The sequence below is a fragment of the Ictidomys tridecemlineatus genome, chromosome 2 (genome assembly GCF_052094955.1).
Source record: "Ictidomys tridecemlineatus isolate mIctTri1 chromosome 2, mIctTri1.hap1, whole genome shotgun sequence".
NCBI lineage: Eukaryota > Metazoa > Chordata > Mammalia > Rodentia > Sciuridae > Ictidomys > Ictidomys tridecemlineatus.
In genome coordinates, this window is record NC_135478.1 from 7,538,817 (window position 1) to 7,562,401 (window position 23,585).

The 23,585-nt window shown below is 37.4% G+C and overlaps 1 protein-coding gene across 1 annotated transcript; it reads right to left on the minus strand.

Annotated features, from left to right (window-relative positions):
- Positions 1 to 238: 238 nt before the first annotated feature.
- LOC144369282 (uncharacterized) lies at positions 239 to 23,577 on the minus strand. Its single transcript, XM_078028664.1, has 6 exons — positions 23,429 to 23,577; positions 20,984 to 21,036; positions 19,272 to 19,398; positions 7,733 to 7,843; positions 6,732 to 6,915; positions 239 to 5,818 (listed from the first exon to the last, which is right to left on the minus strand). The coding sequence occupies exons 2-6, from the start codon at positions 21,029 to 21,031 to the stop codon at positions 3,787 to 3,789; spliced, it is 2,502 nt and encodes an 833-aa protein (XP_077884790.1). The 5' UTR covers positions 21,032 to 21,036; positions 23,429 to 23,577; the 3' UTR covers positions 239 to 3,786.
- Positions 23,578 to 23,585: the final 8 nt, after the last annotated feature.

A 23,585-nucleotide genomic window follows, 5' to 3' on the forward strand; every position in this document is an offset into this window, starting at 1 on the left:
CAGAATTTATATTTCCCGAAGTCAGCATAAGGTGCAATATTGCCCCTATTTTGAGCCACCACCTGCTCACAGCTGCCTCTCTCTCCTCTCCATGTGCTTCATAAGTGCCAGGGCTCTATGATTTAGGGGTACAAATTCTAAACTCAGTTTCTCAAGGAGAAACTAGGAGCTGGTCCTAAGCAAATCAGAGTATTAACATTCCCCTGGCCATGGGGGACAAAATAAGCCATTAATCAAATTCCATTATTTTTTCATGTTTTTATTAGTTGTTCAAAACTTTACACAGCTCTTGACATATCATATTTCATACATTTGATTCAAGTGGGTTATAAACTCCCATTTTTACCCCATATACAGATTGCAGAATCACATCGGTTACACATTCACGTTTTTACATACTGCCATACTAGTGTCTGTTCTAATCTGTTGCCTTTCCTATACTCTACTATCCCCACTCCCCTCCTCAGATTCCATTTTGATAATTATATTGGAACTTTTCAAAAAAGATGCCACTCTTCTCCCTGAAGCATTATCTTGGGAAGAAAGCAGCACAGAACTTCGGAAGCCTACTGTGAAAAAAACATCCCAGCTGGAAGAAAAGACAATGCAAAAAAAATGCACAGCCAAGACATGGAGACTGACAAATTCACATCTATTAGCCTCAGGATGCAGATTCTAGCTTAGCTATAGCCAAGGACTTTTTAGCAGCAAGGAAACACTTCAAAAGAAAAAAGGAAATAAAAATGAATGAAATGCTTCAAAAGGTAGCCTAATAAAGATATTCAAATAACCAATAAGCACACCAAAGAGTACCCCAAATCATGAGATATCAGGAAAATGCATATTCCAACAACAAAAACAAAAAAAAATACATAGCACCATACACTCTGCTGAAGAGCTAAAGTCAGAAAGTGTGGGCCCAGGATGTGGAATACCCAACACACACATGCACTGTTGGGGACTTACTGGTGGAACCAACATTTTTGAAAATCTAAAGTATTTTACCATACACTTGAACTCTACCCTATCATTCAGTAATTGCATTCCCCACATACAGCATATACCAAGAGAAATAAGAGCAAACAACTGACAAACCAGACATTATGTTGAGTAAAAGAAGCCAAACATGTAACAGTACATGTTGTAGTTGTAACATTTATTTGAAAAATCAGGAAAAAGCACACCAAATCAAGAGTAATAAGAGTCAAAATCCAATTTCCTCTGTGGAGTGATTATTGAGAAAGGAGATGAATGAACTTCCTGGAATCCTGGAAATGTATCCACCAGGATGTATATATCTACATGAAATTACATCAAGCGGTACACAGCTTGCACATTAGTGTATGTATACCTTGATAAACAGTAAAAGGTGATTAAGGGAAATGGTATAGTTATGATTTTAAGAGATAATATATAATTTTCTAAAATATTTTTAGTTGTTAATAGACCATTATTTTATTCATTTATTTATATGCCATGCTGAGAATCAAACAGTGCCTCATACATGCTAGGCAAATGCTATACCACTGAGCCACAACACCACCCCCTTAAAATACAAAGTTTTAATAAAGGGGAGGAGGTAGCAAAATGTACCTGCAACAGCTCATAGCATTCCTCTTCTCACATAAAGGCAGTAAAATCTTCTCTGTCTGAAGGTATCAAGTGTAAATCCTCCTCTACCAAAATAGGATGACACCTATCTGAGGCTTGCCTCAAATTACAGTCAGGATAACTTCATTAACCACAGCTCTACTCACTTTTGGGACCACGATAGGCTTGTATAGACATCAATCCCATAAGCAGAGTGAAGGATGGGACTGGACTGTGAGCATGATGACAATCCTTCTGCAAACTGGTCAACTATAACAGGGCAGTGAAAGTGCCAGAGGAAGTACAATGAGAAGCAAAAATGCCAAAATAGCAACACCAGAGCTTGCCAGAGAAATCTAAGTTGTGTTTGGCCAGGATACAGGAGTTAATGGAGATGTTTGTGGAGGTGCAGCCCCTGAGGAGACTGAGGTCAAGCACTTAACATTCAGTTTTGAGCAAAGATGGATCACTGTGTTCAATACTAAGAAAAATGAGCTGAAAATTGAGGCCCACAAGGTCCCTACTCATCTGTCTACCTATATAGTGGTCCTAATAAGCAGGAAATTGTAGCTCCTTCCCTAAAGCCTTTCAAACTTCTTGCAAAGTTATTTTAGAAAACTATCACCTAGGATTAGAAGTGATTAAGGGAAATGTAGTCCTCAGCTATATCCAAATTAGCATAACACACTTTACTAACTTAAAACATCAGATCAAAATTCCAGCCATGAGGGCTGGGGTTGTGGTTCAGGAGTCCAGTGCTTACCTAGCGTGTATGAGACACTGGGTTCGATTCTCAGCACCACATATAAATAAATAAAATAAAGATCCATCAACAACTTAAAAAATTAAATTAACAAAGATTCCAATCATGAACAAACATAAAGAATAAAACACAAAACAGCAATAAGATGAGACTATAATCTTTCAAGGTCTTTGTACTAATTAATTTCTACTAAAACTTTTTATTACACATGAAAAGCTTTTGATAATAAACACTGATATTCTCAAAAACAGTTGGTACCCTTAGTTTAAAGGGAAGGGAGGAATTATTGGGTAAGCAACTTTCAGTATCCAGAGGAAGAAGAAGACAAAGGCAAAGGCAAAGACGAAGACGAAGAAGAAGAAGGTGCACATGCTGTGAGTTCAAACTGAAACAACAATTTAAAAAAAAAAAAAAAAACACCATTTTCCTGCCTGCAAAAAAAAAAAAATGCACTTGTGCCAGACTCAATGAAATATGCCTACCCTCCCAAACTTAGGAGGCTAAGGCAGAAGTCCAGGAGTTACAGGCCTGGACAACATAGCCAGACACTGTCTCATGGAGAAGCATACACACACATACACACACAATCTCCCAAGGGGCCAAAAGACATTGTAATGGAAATAACATTTACATCTCAGCTAAAGAAACTCACATCATACTCAAAAGTATGTCACAAAAGCTGAAAAGGGAAACATATAACATTAAATCTTCCTATTAGAAAAAAATTGGAAATCAATGACAATCTATAAGTCCACTTTAATGAGGCACTGATCTCCTTTTCTAGCTCAAATTTTGAATTTTCTTATACAAGTGTTGAGAGCAACAGCCAAGTCAAGATGGCGCCTGACACTTTGCCAGGAGGAGTGGTTTGAGAAGTAACGCCAGAGGATGAGGATTCCTTAATGACTGACTGCTGTATCTAGATGATGTTAATTGAGTTAAGCTATGTCTAATTATTAAGATGGTGAGCATTCCTTAATGACTGATTGCTGTAACTGGATGATGTTAATTGAGATAAGCTGTGTGTATTTACTTGGGTATATATACCTCTGCTGGTCTGAACACAGTGGCTCCCGCTGTTTCCACCTTCACAAGTTGCTTGTCGCCCCCCAGCTACTTTGCACAGCCCAGCCAGACTGCGGCACAAATTATGTTCAAAATCAAAAGGCTTTACCATACAACTTACAAACACAGGGTTTCTCTCAGTTGTCCTCAACTATTCAAAAGAATGAGTGATAATCTCCTACTTTCTCACATTTATAGTGTCTCTACAGTATGGGACTTCACAAAATGAGACTTCAAAAACTGCATTAGTTCAGAAAAAGTCTTGCAGAGATTCCCTTACTCCTTACATTTATATGTTGTCCCTTGTGCGAATTTTCACGTCTTCAAAAGTAGGCTGTACAAATAAAGGCTTTGCCACATTTCTTAAATTAATATGGTTTCCCTCCAATATGGCTTCTCACATGTATCCCAAAGGATGAGGGAGAACGGAAAGCTCTTCCACACTCTAGACATTCAAAGGGTTTTTCTCCAGTGTGCATTCTAGCATGTATAGTCAGGGATGAAGAATGTCGAAATGCCTTCCCACATTCCTTACATTCATAGGGTTTTTCCTCAGTGTGGATTCTCATATGGATACTAAGAGCTGAGAAACAAATAAAGGCTTTTCCACATTTTTTACATTCATAAGGTTTCTCTCCAGTGTGAGTTCTTCTATGTACTGTAAGATGGGAAGAACTACTGAAGGCTTTCCCACATTCCTTACATTCGTATGGTTTCTCTCCAGTATGGCTTCTCACATGTATCCCAAAAGATGAGGGAGAACGAAAAGCTCTTCCACACTCCAGACATTCAAAGGGTTTTTCTCCAGTGTGCATTCTTGCATGTATAGTAAGGGATGAAGAATGTCGAAATGCCTTCCCACATTCCTTACATTCATAGGGTTTTTCCTCAGTGTGGGTTCTCATGTGGATACTAAGAGCTGAGAAAGAAATAAAGGCTTTTCCACATTTTTCACATTCATAAGGTTTCTCTCCAGTGTGAGTTCTTCTATGTACTGTAAGATAGGAAGAACTAATGAAGGCTTTGCCACATTCCTTACATTCATATGGCTTATCTCCAGTATGGTTTCTCACATGTCTCCCAAAAGATGAGGGAGAACTGAAAGCTCTTCCACACTCCAGACATTCAAAGGGTTTTTCTCCAGTGTGCATTCTTGCATGTATAGTAAGGTACGAAGAATGTCGAAATGCCTTTCCACATTCCTTACATTCATAGGGTTTTTCCTCAGTGTGGATTCTCATGTGACTACTAAGTCCTGAAAAACGAATAAAGGCTTTCCCACATTTTTTACATTCATAAGGTTTCTCTCCAGTGTGAGTTCTTCTATGTACTGTAAGAGAGGAAGAACTAATGAAGGCTTTCCCACATTCCTCACACTCATAAGGCTTTTCTCCACTGTGAGTTCTTAGGTGTTCAGTGAGGGATGAGGAATGACTAAAGGCCTTCCCACACTCCTTACATTCATATTGCACCTTACCATTGTGATCTCTCACATGTGCTTTAAAGGATGAGGGACAACTGAAGGCCTTCCCACATTCCTTACATTCATAGGGTTTCTCTCTACTTTGATTTTTCACATGTGTGTTCAGGGAAGTGGGAAGATAGAAGGCTTTTCCACATTCCAGACATTCATAAGGTTTCTCTCCAGTGTGTTTTCTCATGTGGATACTTAAGGAGGAGGGGCAATTGTAGGCTTTCCCACATTCCTTACATTTATAGGGTTCCTCTCTGGTGTGTGTCCTCACATGTACAGTGAGTTTTGAGGATTCACTGAAGGCCTTCCCACACTCTTTACATTCATAAGGCTTCTCTCCTGTGTGAATTCTTATATGTCTTATAAGATGAGAGGAAGAGTTAAAGGCCTTCCCACATTCCTTACATTTATATGGCTTATCTCCACTATGAATTCTTTTGTGTTTGGAGAGTGATGAGGAACAACTAAAGGCCTTCCCACATTCCTTACATTCATAAGGATTATCTCCACTGTGAATTCTTTTGTGTTCTGTGAGGTGGGAAGAACTACTGAAGGTTTTCCCACATTCCTTACATTCATAGTTTGCCTTTTCACTATGACTTTTCATATGTGCTCTGAACATGGAGGAACAACTGAAAGCCTTTATACATTCCTTACATTCATATGGTTTTTCTTCAGTAGGAGTTTTCATATGCTTCTTAAAACAAGCAAGAAAATGGAAGGCTTTCCCACATTCCTTACACTGATAGGGTTTGTTTCCAGCATGAGATCTGGTGTGATTCTTAAGTGATGAATGAAACAGGAAGGACTTTCCACACTCACAGCATTCAAAGGATTTGACTTCAGTAGTTCTCTGGAGCATAAGATTTGAAATTTGTCCACATTGATTTTCTTCATTGTATTCACAGATGTTCTCTACCACATGACTTTTAAAAATAAAAGACAGATTATTAGTAATAAAATTTACCATTTTCAGTAAACATGTATGCTTTCTGCCCCATCAACTTATAAGTTCTCAAGAACGGTCTTCCACAGCCAACATTGTCACTAAGCTTTTGACTTATATAATTTTTCTGATAAATCTGTCAAACCAATCTATGTGTGAAACCTTCAATATTTCAGTATCATTTGTAGGAAAAACTATCTAGACAAAATTCCTTGTGAAAGCACAATATTTTTTTTATTTTGAATTTGAATCCTTTTATTTCTTTTTTTAAATTTATTTTTTATTTGCATGTATTCATGATATATTTGCATGTATACATGATAGCAGAATGCATTTTGATACATCATACATAAATGGAGTATAATTTCTCATTCTTCTGGTTATACAGGATGTAGAGTTACATTGGTCATGTAATCATATATGCACATGGGATAATAATGTCCAATTCATTCTACTATTATATCCATCCCCCTCCCTTCCCCTCACTCCCCTCTTTCTAATCCAAAGTACCTCTATTCCTCCAAATCCCTCCCCCCATTGTGAATTAGCATCCACCTATCAGAGAAAACACTTGGCCTTTGGTTCTTTACACCAGTTTCATCAATTTACTGGCAAATGCCAGGATTTCATTCTTATGAAAACATAATTTTTGACCTAGTTTTATGTTGAAAATATGTTTCTTTTTAAAAAATATTTTTTAGTTATAGATGGATGCAATATCTGTATTTCGTTTATTCATTTTTATGTGATGCTGAGGATCGAACTCAGTCCTCACATGTGGGAGGCAAGCACTCTGCTTGCTACTGAGGCATAACCCCAGCCCCAAAATATGTTTCTTAAATCTCAAAACTCTTTCCTGATGCACTACCTTCTCTTATATGAAGGGCACTCACCTTAAACCTTTCTCATGGCTTTTGTTCCAATCATCCACACCATGGAAGTCCTGGTTTTCATATAAAATAGAGGAGCAGGAACCATTTCTTTTGAATCTCACTATTTTCTGTTCATTCGATATTTTTTCTCCATTGTTATCTTGAAAAACAACTAATTCCTTAGTATTAAGTAGAGACTCAAAACCTGAAACAAAACAAAAATAAATAAAGAAAGAAAGTTATCTTTAAGCAAAGGACTTTGAGAAGTGCAGCTGTTTCAGGACTTCATTATTAATAGGTACAAGGGTCAAAAGTAAAACAGTTCACTAAAAACTATTTCCATGAAACCATAGTTTGGTAACATTACTATACTATGGTAACACATGCTTGTAATCCCAGCTACTTGGGAGGCTGAGGTAGGAGGTTCACAAGTTCAAGCACAGCCTCAACAACTTAGACCCAGTCTAAAAATTTAAAAGTGTATGGGATATAGCTCAGTGGTAGAGCACTCCTGGGTTCTCCAGTACTGAAAAATAAAAATAGTTCTATGAAGAATGACAGTGATGGTAACATGACCAGTAGAAATTATTGGGAACAGAGACATGAAAAATTGGGCTTCAAATGAATCAAAATGCATTCTGCTATCATGTATAACAAATTAGAACAAATAAATAAATAAATAATTTTTTTAAAAAACAACGTTTATGTTAAAATTTTTCTGTTACCTTGATAGTTCATAGTAGTAAAGAAAATATATTACAAATTTCCATTAATACTTTTTTAAAAATTATTACGGGAGGAAAACAGAAAAGATAAAATACACATACCAAATACAAAATTTAAAAAAGCAAATATGGAGATCTTTGACAAGAACAAGGAAAGTATGAGAGGACAGATAAACAGTCAAAATAGTCCTCTGAGGCATCTGTGGGTAATGAGCCTCCTCAGACAAAACAAACTTTTGCTTTATTTCTATTTTATTTTTGTCTCCTCCCAGGCCAGTTTCTCCCAGGGATTCTTGCCTTCCTGGTGCTGCTCCATACAGATGCCCTGGATAAGATCTGTCTTCACTGTCTGCAGCTCTTCCTCTTGTTCCCACTGGGAGATCAGATTGGGTGTGAGTAGTGGGTACCCTGCACAGGAGGAAAGGAATATCATGAGGAAAAGCAATGAAGAATCACAAACATCTTTCCATAAGATTGGGTCAAACTTTGGTCTTCTGATACTCTAAAGACAGAGAAGGATGAGTTTAACTGAAACAAAATGTCAAATCCATTGAAGAAAAACAAAAGGTAAAGGAAGGAGGGAGAGGAAAGAAGAAAGAAAACAAAAATAGAGAAGGCAAAAGAAAAAGCTGAGATGTGGGGGAAAGCAGCCTCTAATGTGAAGAACTGATCTGAATCAGACATGGTGACACAAGCCTATAATCCCGGGGTGGGATTGGGAGGCTGGAGGATCATGAAGTCAAGGCCAACCTCAGCAACTTAGCAAGATACTGCTTCAAAGTAAAGAAAAACAAAATTTTAAAGGATTGGGGATGTAGCTAGTGTTAAGTGCCCCTAAGTGTTCAATTCCCAGAACAAAAAAAGACAAAGAAAGAAAGATTGATCTGGGATGACAATGGAAACCACTTGTCTAGCATGTGCAAGGTGCTAAAATTGATCCTCAGCACCACATAAAAATAAATAAATAAAGTAAAGGTATAAAAAAATTACAAAAAAAAAAAATTGACCTACATTCACAGTGGAACCTCAATATTACTATAAGCTGATCAGACACAGCCAAAATATGTTTTATTTATTTTTAATATTTTTTTTAGTTGTTGTTGGACATGATACCTTTATTTTGTTAGGGTTAAAAAGGGTTTCAACAAAAGTCATGTCCAAATATACCAATGAAACAGAGAGCACAGACACAGATCTACATAAGTAAAGTTGGCCCTGTATATCTGTGAATTCAAGCAACCATGGATTGAAAATACAATAGGAAAAAATTACATCTGTATTAAACATGTATTTTTTTGTGCTTATGTCCAAATCAATACAGTACAAAAGGAATTATGAATAAGATAGGATAGATAGTAAAACAGGCAGACAGTTAAGAAAATGCACTCCCTGACACCAAAAAGAGACAGAGAGAGAGAGAGAGAGAGAGAGACAGACTGACTTTAAATGAAGAGGCTATTTCATAAAACTAACATATAGAAAACATTCCAAACATTACAGCCAACTTCTTTGTCCCAGGTGGCAGGAAAAAGGTAGAGCCGACCTGAGTGAAGACTACAGACTCAAGGCCTAACTAATCAGAATGTCACAGACCAAACCAAGAGCCTTGGCACTTTTCAAATACTTGCTTAGCATAGGTGTTGACCAATAGTATTGGCACTTTTTCGAGACATGATTAGCATAGATACTGACCAACACCCTTAGTATCTTTTCAAGACCTGATTAGCACAGATACTGATGAATGCCTCATACAGTAGCTACTTAAGTCCCTAGACTAGTACATTTAAGTGGAAACCTACTCTCAGGTTCCCCTCTCAGCCCCTGAGAGTTCTGCTTCTTTTCTTTTCAGTTATAGAAATACACCTTCACTCTCAAATTCTGTTGTCTGTGGATTTGTCTTCAAATCTGTGAATAAGACCTTGGGGGGAAAAAAATGGCAGCCAGCTGCTGAGGTCTGCCATTGATAGCTACAACACACTGCTCAGTAATACTGAAGAAGAGTCAGGTTCTGCCAGCTCTGACCCATAGAGCTGACCAAACAGGCATTTCCCTGCTGTGATTAGTTGCAATACTAAAATGGGCTCTCTCAGCTGCAGAGGCATGTAACTTATGTGGACCTACAGACCAGCAGAGTGGAGAATCTGGTTTCATTTCAAACTCCATTTTTAATTACATACCACTTACATTTTCTCAGGCACTAAACATAATCAAGAGATGATGTAAAGTATATGAGAGCTTAGGCTGCATATAGGGAATTTTAATTAAGAGATTTTGACCATCCACAGATGTAGGTCTCTAGGTAGATATTAGTATCAAATCCCTAAAGACCAAGCAATAGCTATGTAGTCAACTGATCTTTGACAAAGAATTGACAGCAACACAATAGAGAAAAGATAGCCTTTTCCACAAATGCTGTTAGAACACTGGACATACCCACATAAAATAATGAATCTATGCCCTTCACAAACATTAATTTTAAATGGATCATAGATCTAAATGTAAAACATAAAACTAGAAAAATTGTACAAGATAGAAGGAGAAAATCTAGATGACGTTGGATTTGGCTATAACTTTTTTGCTACTATATCAAAGGTATGATTGATGAGAAAAAGACTTGATACAATACACCCCATTAAAATTAAAATTCCTGCTCTGTGAAAGATAATATCTAGAGAAAGAAAAGATAAGCTATGCCTAAAAGAAGACATTTGCAAGAAATTTCTCTGGTAAGAGGATGTTTCACAGAGATTTATCTGATAAGAAACTGATTTCCTGTTCTTTACACAAAGAATGCTTTTTTTAAAAAAAATTATTTCTTAGTTGTATACAATAACTTTTTTTCTTTCTTTATTTTTAATCTGGTGCTGGGGAACGAACAAGGGCCTCCCATGTGTGAAGCAAGCGCTCTACCACTCAGCAACAACCCCAGCCCAGAATGCTTTTTCTTTTTTTTAACATATTTTTATTACTGTATTATCACATACATAATATTGCAATTCATTTTGACACAACCATACATGCATGGAATTAATGTGCTCCATTTCAATTCCCAGTACTTCTCCTTTCCTTTCCTTCCTCCCTCCCCCTGTCCGCTTCCTTTTCTCTACTGGTCTTCCTTCTATTTACCTATTGTTTTAATTCCTGCTTTATAGATAAACACAATAGTGAAAGTCACTGTGGTATATTCCTATATGTGCACAGCACGATTTGGCCAGGTGCACTTTGCAGTCCCCTCTTTCCCTCTTCCTCCTTCCTTCCCATCTGCCCCCTACCTATCCTACCTTTTTTATTTTCATGGGCTCTCTCGGCCTGTTTCCCTCTTATTTTGCTCAAGCTTCCACACACAAGAAAAAACATTGCACCCTTAGCTTTCTGAATATGGCTTATTTCACTTAACATGATATTTTCCATTTCCATTCATTTATCAGCAAATGCCATAATTTCATTCTTCATTATGGCAGAATAAAAACTCATGTGTCAATTGCTGCTGCCTCTGATTCTACTGCTGCCAGCCTGAGGTCGCCTGGAGGTCTTCTTTCTGGGTTGCTGCAGAAGCCAATGCTGTGCCAAGAGGTCTCTTTTCTGGGCACTACCTGGTTACCCTGACTCGATTCTGATGCTACCTCCATGGTCAATGCCGCTGAACCAGAAGTCTCCTGTTACTCAATTGCCACCTGCACCACTACTGCTATTGCTGCTGCCACTGATTTCCCTACTGCTAGACTGAGATCACCTGGAGGTGTTCTTTCTGTGTGCTGCTGCCGCAGAAGAAACTGTGGAAGCAACTGAAGCCCACATTGCTGCTGACCCCTGGAGATCACCTGGTGACGCTGCCCCCACAGCTGCAGTTGTAACTGCCAATGCAGCCGCCACTAGTGCTGCTACCACGGCCTAGACGACTGCTGCAGGAGAGATTCCAGGTTTGGTTGCATGTGACTGCACCCATTTTGGGATACCAGCCAGGGCCTGGGACCAAGGTGCCAACAGGTTTACCACCACAAGGCCCTCTGTCTGCGGACAACAATCAGGACCTGCAGGTCCAGTGTTGGGGTACTTGTGGGTTTGGAGGACCCTGGGGTCTTCCTGCGAAGAGTGCTAGTGGCCTGGGTATTGCTACTGAATCTCTTGCTGTTGCTTGTTTGCATGAGTGTATTCCTGGTGGTCTCTCTGCAAGTAGGAGCAGCACTGAGATCTTGGGACTACAAATGGCAGAGCCTGAGGTATTTGAAACCCAGGTTTGTAGGCTAGAGACTAGATTTGCAAGGGCTGATCTGGGTTTGGTGATCCCGAGAGACGTCAGAGTCAGAGCTGACAAACTGTTGAACACTGACAGAGACAGTTCGACTTTCCAAAAAGATTTACTTTATTTTTTATTCACTAATCTCTCTACCATATTTGGAACAGGATGCTTTTTATGCTATTTTCTTTCCAACTTCTCTCCAATCAAAAGCCAATCTCTGTTGGCTCCTCTTCCACTCTTCCTGTGAATTTTTACTTCTAGCTTCTCTCTTCCTCTCTCACAAATATTATATACTACACTACTCTGTTCTCTCAACCACCCTTTGAAATTGTAAACCATTTTAATAAAATTTCTGTTTATACTATAGATAGTTATTAAATTCATCATTTTGGTTTAATGCAAGAAAGCAGTAGTTGCCTTAGTGGGAGCTATTAGATTTAAGGCTACATATTAAATGCTGACTGATATTGCTCTCACCATTAAAGGTGAGGCTCTGGAAACCTTCAGACACCTAGACACTATAAGTCTACAGGGTAGATTTTATGCTGCCTTAGATCCATACTTCTAGATGGGAAAACACACTAACAACATAAAAAAAAAAAGGAAATAAAAAGCTCCAAACAAACCAAGATGCTTCAACAACAGAAGCCACTGATAACACAGTTAAAAAAAAAAAAATGTCCAAGAAGGAGTTCAGATCGCATATAGTTAAAATGATATGTGAAATAAAGGGCAGTATGAGGAGTGAAATCAAAGAACATACAGGAAGTGAAAGACTACTTCAATAAAGAGTTAGAGATCATGAGAAGAAAAAAAAAACAAGCAGAAATCCTTAAAATGAAAGAATCAGTAAACCAAATTATAAATTCAATAAAAAGCAACACCAACAGAGTAGATCATTTGGAAGACAGAACCTCAGACAATGAAGAAAAAATATATAATCTTAAAGTAGAGTTGCCCATGAAGAGAAGATGGTAAGAAACCATGAACAGAATATCCAAGAATTATGGGATAACATGCAAAGACCAGATTTAAGAATCATTAAAATAGAAGAAGGAGCAGAGATACAAACCAAAGGAATGCATAATTTTTAAATGATATAATAGTAAAAAATTTCCTCAATCTAAACAATGGAACGGAAAAATCAAATGCAAGAGGCTTGTAGGACCCCCAAATGTACAAAATTACAACAGACCCATACCAAGACACATTATACTAGAATGACTAACACAGAGAATAAACATAAAATGTTAAAGGCATGAGAGAAAAAAAATTAAATTACATATACAGGGAAATCAATTCAGATCTTAACTGATTTTTCAGCCCAGAACCACAAAGCTAGGAGGTCCTGGAATAATATATTTCAAGCTTTGAAAGAAAATGGATGCCAACCAATAATTTTATATCCATCAAAATTAAGTTTCAGATTTGAAGATGAAATTAAAACATTCCATAATTAACAAAAATTAAAACAATTCACAATTAGAAAGTCTATATTACAACACATTCTCAACTAAATATTCCATGAGGATGAAGTGGAGAAAAAAAAGTGAAAAACAGCAAAGGGAGGATGTACACTAAAACAACACTAAACCAAATGAGAATCTAAGACAAATCAAAAACCAGAAAAAAATCAAAATTATAGGGAATACAAAATCATATCACAATAATAACCTTGAATGTTAATGGCCTAAACTCATCTATCAAAAGACACAGACTGGCAGATTTTATTAAAAAGCAAGATGGAATAATCTGCTGTCTTCAAGAGAATCACCTCATGAGCAAAGACATCCACAGGCTGAAGGTAAAAGGATGGGGAAAACCTTATCACTCAAATGGATTGTATAAACAAGCAGAGGTTTCCATTCTCATTTCAGATAAGTATACTTCAAACCAAAGTTAATCAGAAGAGATTATATATACTTCCCTTAAGAGGACATTTCATACCTCTTAAGGAAAGTATATATAAGAAGGATATAATAATTACAAATATTCATGCCCCAAACAATGGAGCATCTATGTACATCATACAAATGCTTCTCAATTTCAAGAGTCAAATAGACCACAATACAGTAATACTGGGTGACCTTAACATACCTCTCTCACTATGGGACAGATCTTCCAAAACAAAAACTAAATAAGGAAACTATAGAACTAAATAACACAATCAATAATTTAGACTTAACAGACATATATAGAATATTTCATCCATCAACAAGCAAATATACTTTTTTCTCAGCAGCATATGGCTCCTTCTCTAAAACAGACTATAGCTTATGTCACAAAGCAAATCTTAGTAAATACAAAAAAACAGAGATAATGTCTTGCATTCTATGAGACCACATGGAATGAAATTAGAAATCAACAATAAAATAATAATGGAAGTAACAAATGGAGACTAAATAATACACAATTGAATGATGATGTATAGTAGAAGAAATCAAGAATGAAATAAAAAAATTCTTAGATATAAATGAGAACACAGATAATCATATCAAAATCTCTGTAACACTATGAAGACAGTACTTAGAGGAAAGTTTATTGCATTGAGCACATTCATTAAAAGAATAAAAAGTCAACAAATAAATCACCTAACACTACATCTCAAAGTCCTAGGAAAAGAAAAATGAATCAACACCAAAAGAAGTAGAAGACAGGAAATAATTAAAATCAGAGCTGAAATTAATGAAATTGAAACAATTGGAAAAACTGACAAAATATAAAGTTGGTTCTTTGAAAAAATAAATAAAATAGATAAACCCCTGGCCATGCTAACAAAGAGAAAACTCCAAATTACTAAAATACAAGATGAAGAAGGAAATATCACAATGGAAACATCTGAAATACAGAAGATAATTACAAACTATTTTGAAAATTTATATTCTAATAAAATAGGAGATATTAAAGATATCAACAAATTTCTAACGATATGTGCCCTACCCAAACTGAATGATGAGGTCATACATGCTTTAAATAGATCAATTCAAGTAATAAAATTGAAAACACCATCAAAAGCCTACTAACCAAGAAAAGCCCAGACCAGATGGACACTCAGCTGAGTTCTGCAAGACTTTCAAAGAAAAATGAATACTAATACTCTTCAAAGTATTCCATGAAATAGATAAGGAGGAAACCCTTCCAAACTCCATTCTATGAGGCCAATATCACTCTGATACCAAAACCAGACAAAGACACATCAAGGAAAGAAAATTTCAGACCAATATCCCTGATGAACATAGATGCAAAAGTTCTCAATAAAATTCTGGCGAATCACATACCAAAACATTTTTAAAAGATAGTGCACCACAATCAAGTGAGATTCATCTGAGAGATGCAAGGTTTGTTCCATATACAGAAATCAATAAATGTAATTCATTATATTAATATACTTAAAAACAAGAATCATATGATCATCTCAATAGATGCAGAAAAAGCATTTGACAAACTAAGGCACATTTTCATGCTCAAAACACTAGAAAAACTAGAGATAGTAGGAACATATGTCAACATAGTAAAAGCTATACATGCTAAACCCAAGGCCAGCATAATTCTAAATGCAGAAAAATTGAAAGCATTAGCACTAAAAACTGGAACAAGACAAGGATGTCCTCTTTCACCACTTCTATTCAACATCATCCTTGAAACTCTAGCCAGAGCAATTAGATTAAAAAAAGAAATTAAAGAATACAAATAGATAAAGAACTATCACTATTTATTGATGACATGATTCTATATCTAGAAGATCAAAGAAATTTACTAAAAGAATTCTAGAATAAGTGAATTCAACAAAATAGCAGGATATAAAATCAACACCCATAAGTCACAACACATTCCTATACATCATCAATGAATCCACTGAAAGAAAATTAGGAAAACTAACCTATTCACAATAGTCCCCCCCCAAAAAAAAACTGGAAATCAATCTAACAAAAGACCTCTACCATGAAAACCATAGATCACTAAAGAAAGAAACTGAAGAAAATTTCAGATGAAAAGATCTCCCATGCTCCTAGACAGGCAGAATTAATATTGTCAAAATGGCCTTACTACCAAAAGCATTATTCAGATTCAATGCAATTCCTATTAAAATCCCAATGACATTCTTCATAGAAATAGAAAAAGCAATCATGAAATTTATTTGGAAAAATAAGAGACCCAGAATAGCTAAAGCAATCATTAGCAAGAAAAGTAAAGCAGGAGGCATCACAATACCAGATCTTAAACTGTACTACACAACTATACTAATAAAATCAGCAGGGTATTGGCACCAAAATAGATTGTAGACCAATGATACAAAATAGAGGACACAGAGACAAACCCACATAAATACAGTTATCTCCTACTAGACAAGAATGCCAAAAACAATCACTGGAGAAAAGATAGCCTAATCACCAAGTGGTACAGCAACACTGGAAATCCATATGTAGAAAAATGAAATTAAACCTCTATCACTCACCCTGCACAAAAAATCAACTCAAAGTAGATAAAAAACTTAGGCACTAGAACAGAGACCCTATGCCTAACAGAAGAAAAAAATAGGCCCAAATATTCACCACATTGGATTAGGATCTAACTTCTTTAACAAGACTCCTGAAATGCAAGAAGAAAAGTCAAAATAATCAACAAATGGGATGGATTCAAATTTAAAAGCTTCTTCTCTCAAAGGAAACAATTTATAACGTGAAGAGAGAGCCTACAGATTGGGAGAAAATCTTTACCACATGCAACTCCAATAAAGCATTAATATCTATAATATATAAAGAACTCAAAAACTTGACACCAAAAAAATAAATAACCTAATCAATTAATGGGCTAAGGAACTAAATAGACACTTCACAAAAGAAGAAATACAAACAATCAATAATTTGCATTTCTTCTTTTTTTAACAAATAATCTTTTTAAAAATATATTTATTTTATTTATTTATTTTTATGTGGTGCTGAGTATCCAAACCAGGGCTTTGCACCTGTTAGGCGAGCTCTCTACCGCTGAACCACAATCCCAGCCCACATTTCTTCTTTTGAAAAATCTGTTTAGTCCCTTTTGCCCATTTCTTGACTGGGTTATTTGGTTTTTGTTTGCTTTGAGTTTTTTGTTTGTTTGTTTGTTTGTTTGTTTGTTTAGTTCTGCTGTTGAATTTTTTTGTTCCTTGTATATTCTGGATGTTAATCTCCTGTCAGAGGAAAGATGGAAAAGATTTTCTCTCATCCTGAAGACTGTCTCTTCACACTTAATCATTTCTTTTGCGGCGTTACACAAAGAATTCTTAAAGATCAATATAAGAGAATAAAAAAAATACCATAAAACTATAGCCAAAGACCTAAACAAAAAATTAAACAAATACAGACAAATGGCAAGTAAAAAAGTAAAAGTACGCTCCACATCCTAAAATTATCCAGGAAAAACAAAACAGTGACACACCTCTACATGCCTTTTTGAACAGCCAAAATCCAGAAAATTGACAATGCTGAATATTGGCAAAAATGTATAGAAACAGGAACTCTCATTCATTCTTCCTGGGAATGCAAAATGGTACAGCTACTTTCGAAGACAATCTGGTGGTTTCTTATAAAATTAAAAATACGCTTACCATGGGGCTGGGGCTAGCACTTGCCTAGCACATGTGACGCGCTGGGTTCAATACTCAGCACCACATAAAAATAAATAAATAAAGATATTGTGTCCATCTAAAAAATAAATATTAAAAACAAAAACTCTTACCATATGATCCAGCAATTAAATTCTGTCCCTTGGCATTCATCCAAAGAGTCAAAACTGTACACAAAAAGCTACACATGTTTATGAGAGCATAATTCATACTTGTCAAAACCTGAAAGCATCCTAGATGCCCTTTAGTAAACGGGATGATAAATAAACTGTGGCACATCTATACTACATAATGTTATTCAACAGTAACAGAAAAATCATAAAAAGACATGAACGAAACTTAAATGCACATTACCGAGTGAAATAGGCCAATCTGAACAAGCTACATACTATAAAGATTCCAACTTTAGGACATTTCACAAAAGATAAAAATATACAGATGATATAAAGACCACTGGCTGCCAAAGAGTTAAGAGAGAGTTAGGGATTCAAAAGTGAAAGCACAGAAAATTTTTAGGGGAATAAAACTACTCTATATATTATTATGATGGTACATTTGCCCAAAGCCATACAATGTACAACACCACAAATGAACCTTAATATAGGCTATGGACTCTAGTTAATAATGAAGATGTGTCAATGTACATTCATCCTTTGTAAATTAAACATGGACCATTCTGGTGTAAGATGTTCATAGTGAAAGAAGCTGTCTGTGTTGTGAGGACAGTAGTTGTTAGAAATCTCTCTACATTCCACTTAATTTTGCTTTCAAACTGAAACTGCTCCAAAAATTAAAGCCTGTGACTCTGGGGCATAGTGGTACACATATATAACTAAAGCTATTCAGGAGGCTGAGGCAGGAAGATCCCAAATTTGAAGCCAACATGGGCAACTTAGCAAGACCTTTTCTCAAAATAAAAAAGAGCTGGGGATTTAGCTCAGTGGTAGAGAGCCCCTAGGTTAAATTCTAAGTACCACATAAAAATACACATACATACATACATATGTGCATACGTACAAATGTACATACACACATACATTTTTTTAAAGCCTATTTTAAAAATGTTCACCCATACTCAGAATGATGCCTTATAGGGAAACAAGGTCTTTCTCAATATAGTAAAGTTAAGATGAGGTTATTCTGGATTAAGATGGATCCTAAATCCGATGATTATTCTTAATCCAGAATAACCTCATCTTAACTTTACTATATGGACAGAGATTAGAAATAGGTACACAGAGAAGGTAATGGTGGAGACAGAGACTGGAGTGATACATCTATAAACAAAAAAGGACTGCCAGCAACTACCAGAAGCTAGAAAGAGACAGGGAGAAACTTTTTCCTTAGAGCCTTTAGAAAAAATATAGCTCCACTGATACCTTGTTTCACACTCCCAGATGCCAGAAATATGAAAGAATAAAAATTTCTATATTTTTTACCCAACAGTTTATGATACTTATTCACAGAGAGCCTAAGAAACCAATATAATCTGCCCCATAGACTCATCTCTAAATCATCCAAAAAGCACAAATTCTCTAATAGGTACTTTCTAACACCCTCTTACTAAGATGCCCGTCGACTCCCCATGGGTATGTTCTCCCATGACTGCAAAATAAACCCCACTTGTTTAACTTACAGGTGTGCTCCTGGTGGTCTCTGGGTAAAGGGCATTCACAGCAGTAGAATCTTCAAAGGTCTCAAATCACAAACTCTCCCTGTGCCCCAGAGAAGCCCCTCAATCCCCACACATTCAACACTTAATAAGCCTCAAGGCTTTCAACCACAAAAAGAAAAGAAAAAACAAGTTTAATATGCCTGTGTTCATTTTCATAAAGAAGCCTCCAGATCGTAAGCACCCTGTGGTCAGTGACCACGTTTGTCTTATTTACCAAGTATTCCCACTCCTCAGCACAGATCCTGGAACAAGGTCAACTAGCAGATAAAACTGTTTTCTAAACCACTACATGAACCAACATTGCCAATCTTACCTAGTGAGACCAGGTTCTGGAAGGTTTCCAGCATCACATCTCTGTAGAGGCTCCTCTGAGCAAGATCCAGCAAAGCCCACTCCTGCTGGGTAAAGTCCACAGCCACATCCTCAAAGGTCACTGACTCCTAAAAGATGCCACAAACTCTGTTCAGAAAGGTACAATTCCTCCACTGGGTGCGAGATGATGGGTGAGGCTGATAGCACTGGGGACCTGAGAATCAATTCAGGGGAGGTTCAGAAGATTCTGTGGACTCTCCAAGTCTATGGCAGGACTCCGTCAGCAGATCTCTTTCCCTTTCTACTCACACATACTTAGTGACTAAACAAATCCTGTCTAAAAGCCAAAATACTTCTAAAATACTACATTAGTCTCTTTGCAGTTGATAGTAATGAAATAAGAAAAAAAAAAAATCAAAGTTATTTTCTTTCGAACCTGCAAAGAACACTGGATATTAGGTAGCTGGGTAATTTTCCACACACATCAAGCAGTTCTCCAACAGACACGAGCTAGGTTTCCTATTATTCAATAACATTCTTACACTATCTACATAAACATCTTCATCCCACAGGTTGAGGGCTCAGTCCCACAAAATTTCCCCATACTTCAAACAACATAACAACTAGTACATTGTCATTTATATCTGACCAAATGGCTACATCTCAGGGTCCCCACTGTACCCTCCTTGGGTTGCCTAATATGCTGGGATGGCTTACAGAATCTAAGCAAACACTTCATTGTGCTTATGATTTCTTATAAATACAGAGAACCATACAGATAAAGAAATATATATGGCATAGCAGGGTAGGAAAAGCTGAAGAACTTCCATGACTATTTGGGTGCCTCGTACCAGGAACCTTTACATATTCAGCTATACAGAAGCTCCCTAAATTCATTCTTTTCGGGTTGTCACAGAGGCTTTACTAGAAAGCATGACTGATTTAAATTAGCAATTTAAATAATCAATTTAACCTTCAGTACCTCTCAACTTCAAGGTTTGTGAATAGGGCTGAGGAGTCAAGCATACTTTAGTTCTTCTGGACTAGCAGTCATCCTGAGGCTATCTGTCCTGGTCAACAGTCATCATACAAAGCTACTCTTATCACTCCAGACATTTGAAGGGTTTTAGAAACTCTATGCCAGGATATGGGACCAAGACCACATATTGGACAATATCATATTATTCCTTATACAGAAACCCTTCCTTATTCAAGAATAACTTCACCTGCTACTTTATTCCTATTAAGGCACTGAGCACAACATCAAACTCAGGTTTAAATCTTGATGAGGTTTTAATGAATGAAAACCCAGTGAGTGAATGGGAACTTTTCCTTTTTTCCCCTCTCACAATCCTGAGAGGCCCAAGAGCCTGCACATCTTTCAAGTCAGGCCCACAGCTGCCTCGGTTTTATAGTATTGTGGCCTGGGCTCACCAAACTATAGCACATGCACTTATTCTAGCCTATCACCTACTTATGTAAGTAAAGTTTTATTGCAATACAATAAAACATTTGTTTATGTTCCTCTATGAATATTTTTTGTATGAAAATGACAATTTCCTTGTAATAGAAATTCTATGACCTTCAAAACCTAAAATACTTACAATGTGATCCAAAAAAAAAGAAGCAGACTGCTAACCTGTGCTCTAAAATAGCAGCAGGATATCAAATGAAATAGAAATATTCTTTTAGAGCATTATACCTTTTACTTACCTGCATCATACTTTTCTGTAACCCAACACTTATTCCTTCTTCCTCCATGTCACCTTCATAAAGAAAAGTAAGACATTGAGAAGTTATACGTAAGATAGAAGCTGACATGGGAATCCAACCCTTCAGAGAATTCCCATACTCATGAGCCTGGATATTGTACCACATCCATTACCAGTGACAACTCAAAACACATATCATGACTCCTAAGTAAATACAAACTGAACTTGTGTGAAACTGGAACAATCCTTTCTTCCCTAGAGATTCAAAACAACACTCTTATCCTTGTTAATGATACAAAAGAGGTTAATAGAAACATTTTATTAGTAAATTAACTCAAGTCTTAAGAACATCTAGCTGTCCATTTCCCATGATAACAAAAAGCATAAAATGTATCAAATGGTGCCTTCAACCCTAAGAATATATATTCTCTGACTCATATCTAAGAAAGCACTAATTTACTTAAACACTAGGCTTCTTGGGGCTCCTTGACCAACATTTTTACTTGTTTACCATTTTACAGGATAATAGGCATTACTACAAAGCCCTGAACACTGCTATCAACCCAACCCCACCCAATGGGCTCCACAAAACCTAATTTCTGAGAAAGAGAATCAACCTATTTGTTATGCTTTGAATCTGGGATGTCTTTCAAAGCCTCGTGTGTGGAAGGCTTGGTCTCCAGTGCTGCAGTGTTCAGAGTTTGGGCTTGGGGGAAGCGATTGGATTATGAGGGGTCTGACTTCATCAGTGGATTAATCCATTTTATGGATTAAGAGTTTGAATGGACTGCTGGGAGGTAACAGGAACTACAAGAGGTAGAATCTAGAAGAGATGAGAAAGAGGAAAAGGAAGAAGTAGTGGAGGTGGTGGTGTTGGTGGGTGGTGATGGTAGTGGTAGAAGAGGGGGAGGAGGAAGAAGAAAATTTCATTTTATCTAGTCATTAAAAGAATCATATTTAAAACATGCACAAGGAAACAGAAGTTGCAAATTGTTTTACAGAAAGTTTCACAAAATAAGTAGGAAATTCATAATTCCGGTGTAGAGAGGGAAGATAATTATCTACTTCCAACACCAGAAGGGTACAACTAAAAAATATGCCAGATCACATACAAAGTACAAGTAATACAAAAGTATTGGTTAAAGTTGAAAAATGAACAATAAGTATAAATCACAATTTAAGTTTATTTCATGTAGGAATGACGGATGCTTAAAAACTGAATCACTAAAAAAAGAAAAAAAAAAAAAAGAATAAAACTGAATCACTGGGACTCAGTGGTAAGGTGCCTTACTAGCGTTGAGGCCTTGGATTCAATCCCAGCACCACAAGAATAAACAAAAATTGAATCACTGATTAATGAAATTCACAGTGTTCATAGAAAGGTTATTTGACATATTCTCTTAGACACAAAGCAATGACTAATCTATTTCAGTGTACATTGCTAAGAATAACTTAGGCCATTAGAAAGAATTAGATTTTATACGTTAAAAAATGCAAACATTCTATTTAATAGTGAAATACTTATTAATTTTCTCTGAAATCAGGAACAAGGCAAGAATGAAAATTATATGCTAATCTCCATTCAGCTGGGAGTCCTGGCAAGTGCAGTAATTAGAAACAAAAAAATTAAAAAATAAAGTTTTAGGAGGAATAAAAAATTCAAACTGGCACATTTTCTGTGCAAAATTGAAAGAATCTATAAATAAGTGACCAAGCTTTTTTTTTCCCCCCTCTCCCTGCATTTTGCAGAACTAGGGATTGAAGCCAGGGGCACTCTACCACTGAAGTACACCCCTGGTCCTTCTAGTTTTTTGTGTAGAGATAGGGCCTGCCTATATTGCTCAGGCTGCCCTTGAACTTGGGATCAAGTTCTACCTCAGCCCCGAGTAGCTGGGATTACAGGCGTACACCACCGCGCCAGGCTAAAATGCATCTCTTTATTAAGGATGAAATGCACTTGCCCAGGAGGCGGGTTAACAGTATTTTAAAATCAGCTCCCTCTTGTGTATCTGAATGCAATGTGTCAAACAGGCCCCAGGTCCCGGGGAACTCTCAGACCCGCGCTGGGCAGTGCGCGAGGCCCAGGGGCAGCGGGCCGAGCTCACCCCACGCCGGGTGTGTGCAGACCAGCGGACCCGCACAGGCTCCAGACCCGGGACCACGACGCAGGCGAGGCCTCTGCTCTCGGCAGGGAGAGGCCGCGGGGCTCCCCAGCTCCCGCCTGCAGGAGACGCACCCGCCGCTGGCGCAGCCCGGAGTCCCCGATGCGGTCACTGGGACGAGCGCGGCGTCGGCGGAGCCGAAGGGACTCTGGGCCGCGCGGGTGAAGGGGGCCCGGGGACGGCGGACGAGCAGAAGCCAGCCTTCCGCCTCCCGCGGGGCCTAGACCGATAGGATGCAGCGGCGGAAGAGAGGAAGTCAGCCTTCCGCCTCCCAAGGACCATACCTGGATGGCGCCGGGCTAGGACGGATAAGTTGCGCACTGAGGCAAGAATATATCTCACACGCGGGCAGTAGGGGAAAGTGTCATGGCGGCCTCAAGCACGCAATGAGGTACCTCGCGCCTGCGCAGACTCGCTCTTCTGCCTCCCGCTACCCCCCTT

Coding starts and splice junctions, on each gene's coding strand:
- LOC144369282 (XM_078028664.1), bottom strand. CDS start 21,031: ATGGAGGAAGAAGGAATAAGTGTTGGGTTACAGAAAAGTATGATGCAG. Junction 19,399..20,983: donor TACAGAAAAGTATGATGCAG/GTAAGTAAAAGG, acceptor GGCATCTTTTAG/GAGTCAGTGACCTTTGAGGA. Junction 7,844..19,271: donor CCAGAACCTGGTCTCACTAG/GTAAGATTGGCA, acceptor CCTCCTGTGCAG/GGTACCCACTACTCACACCC.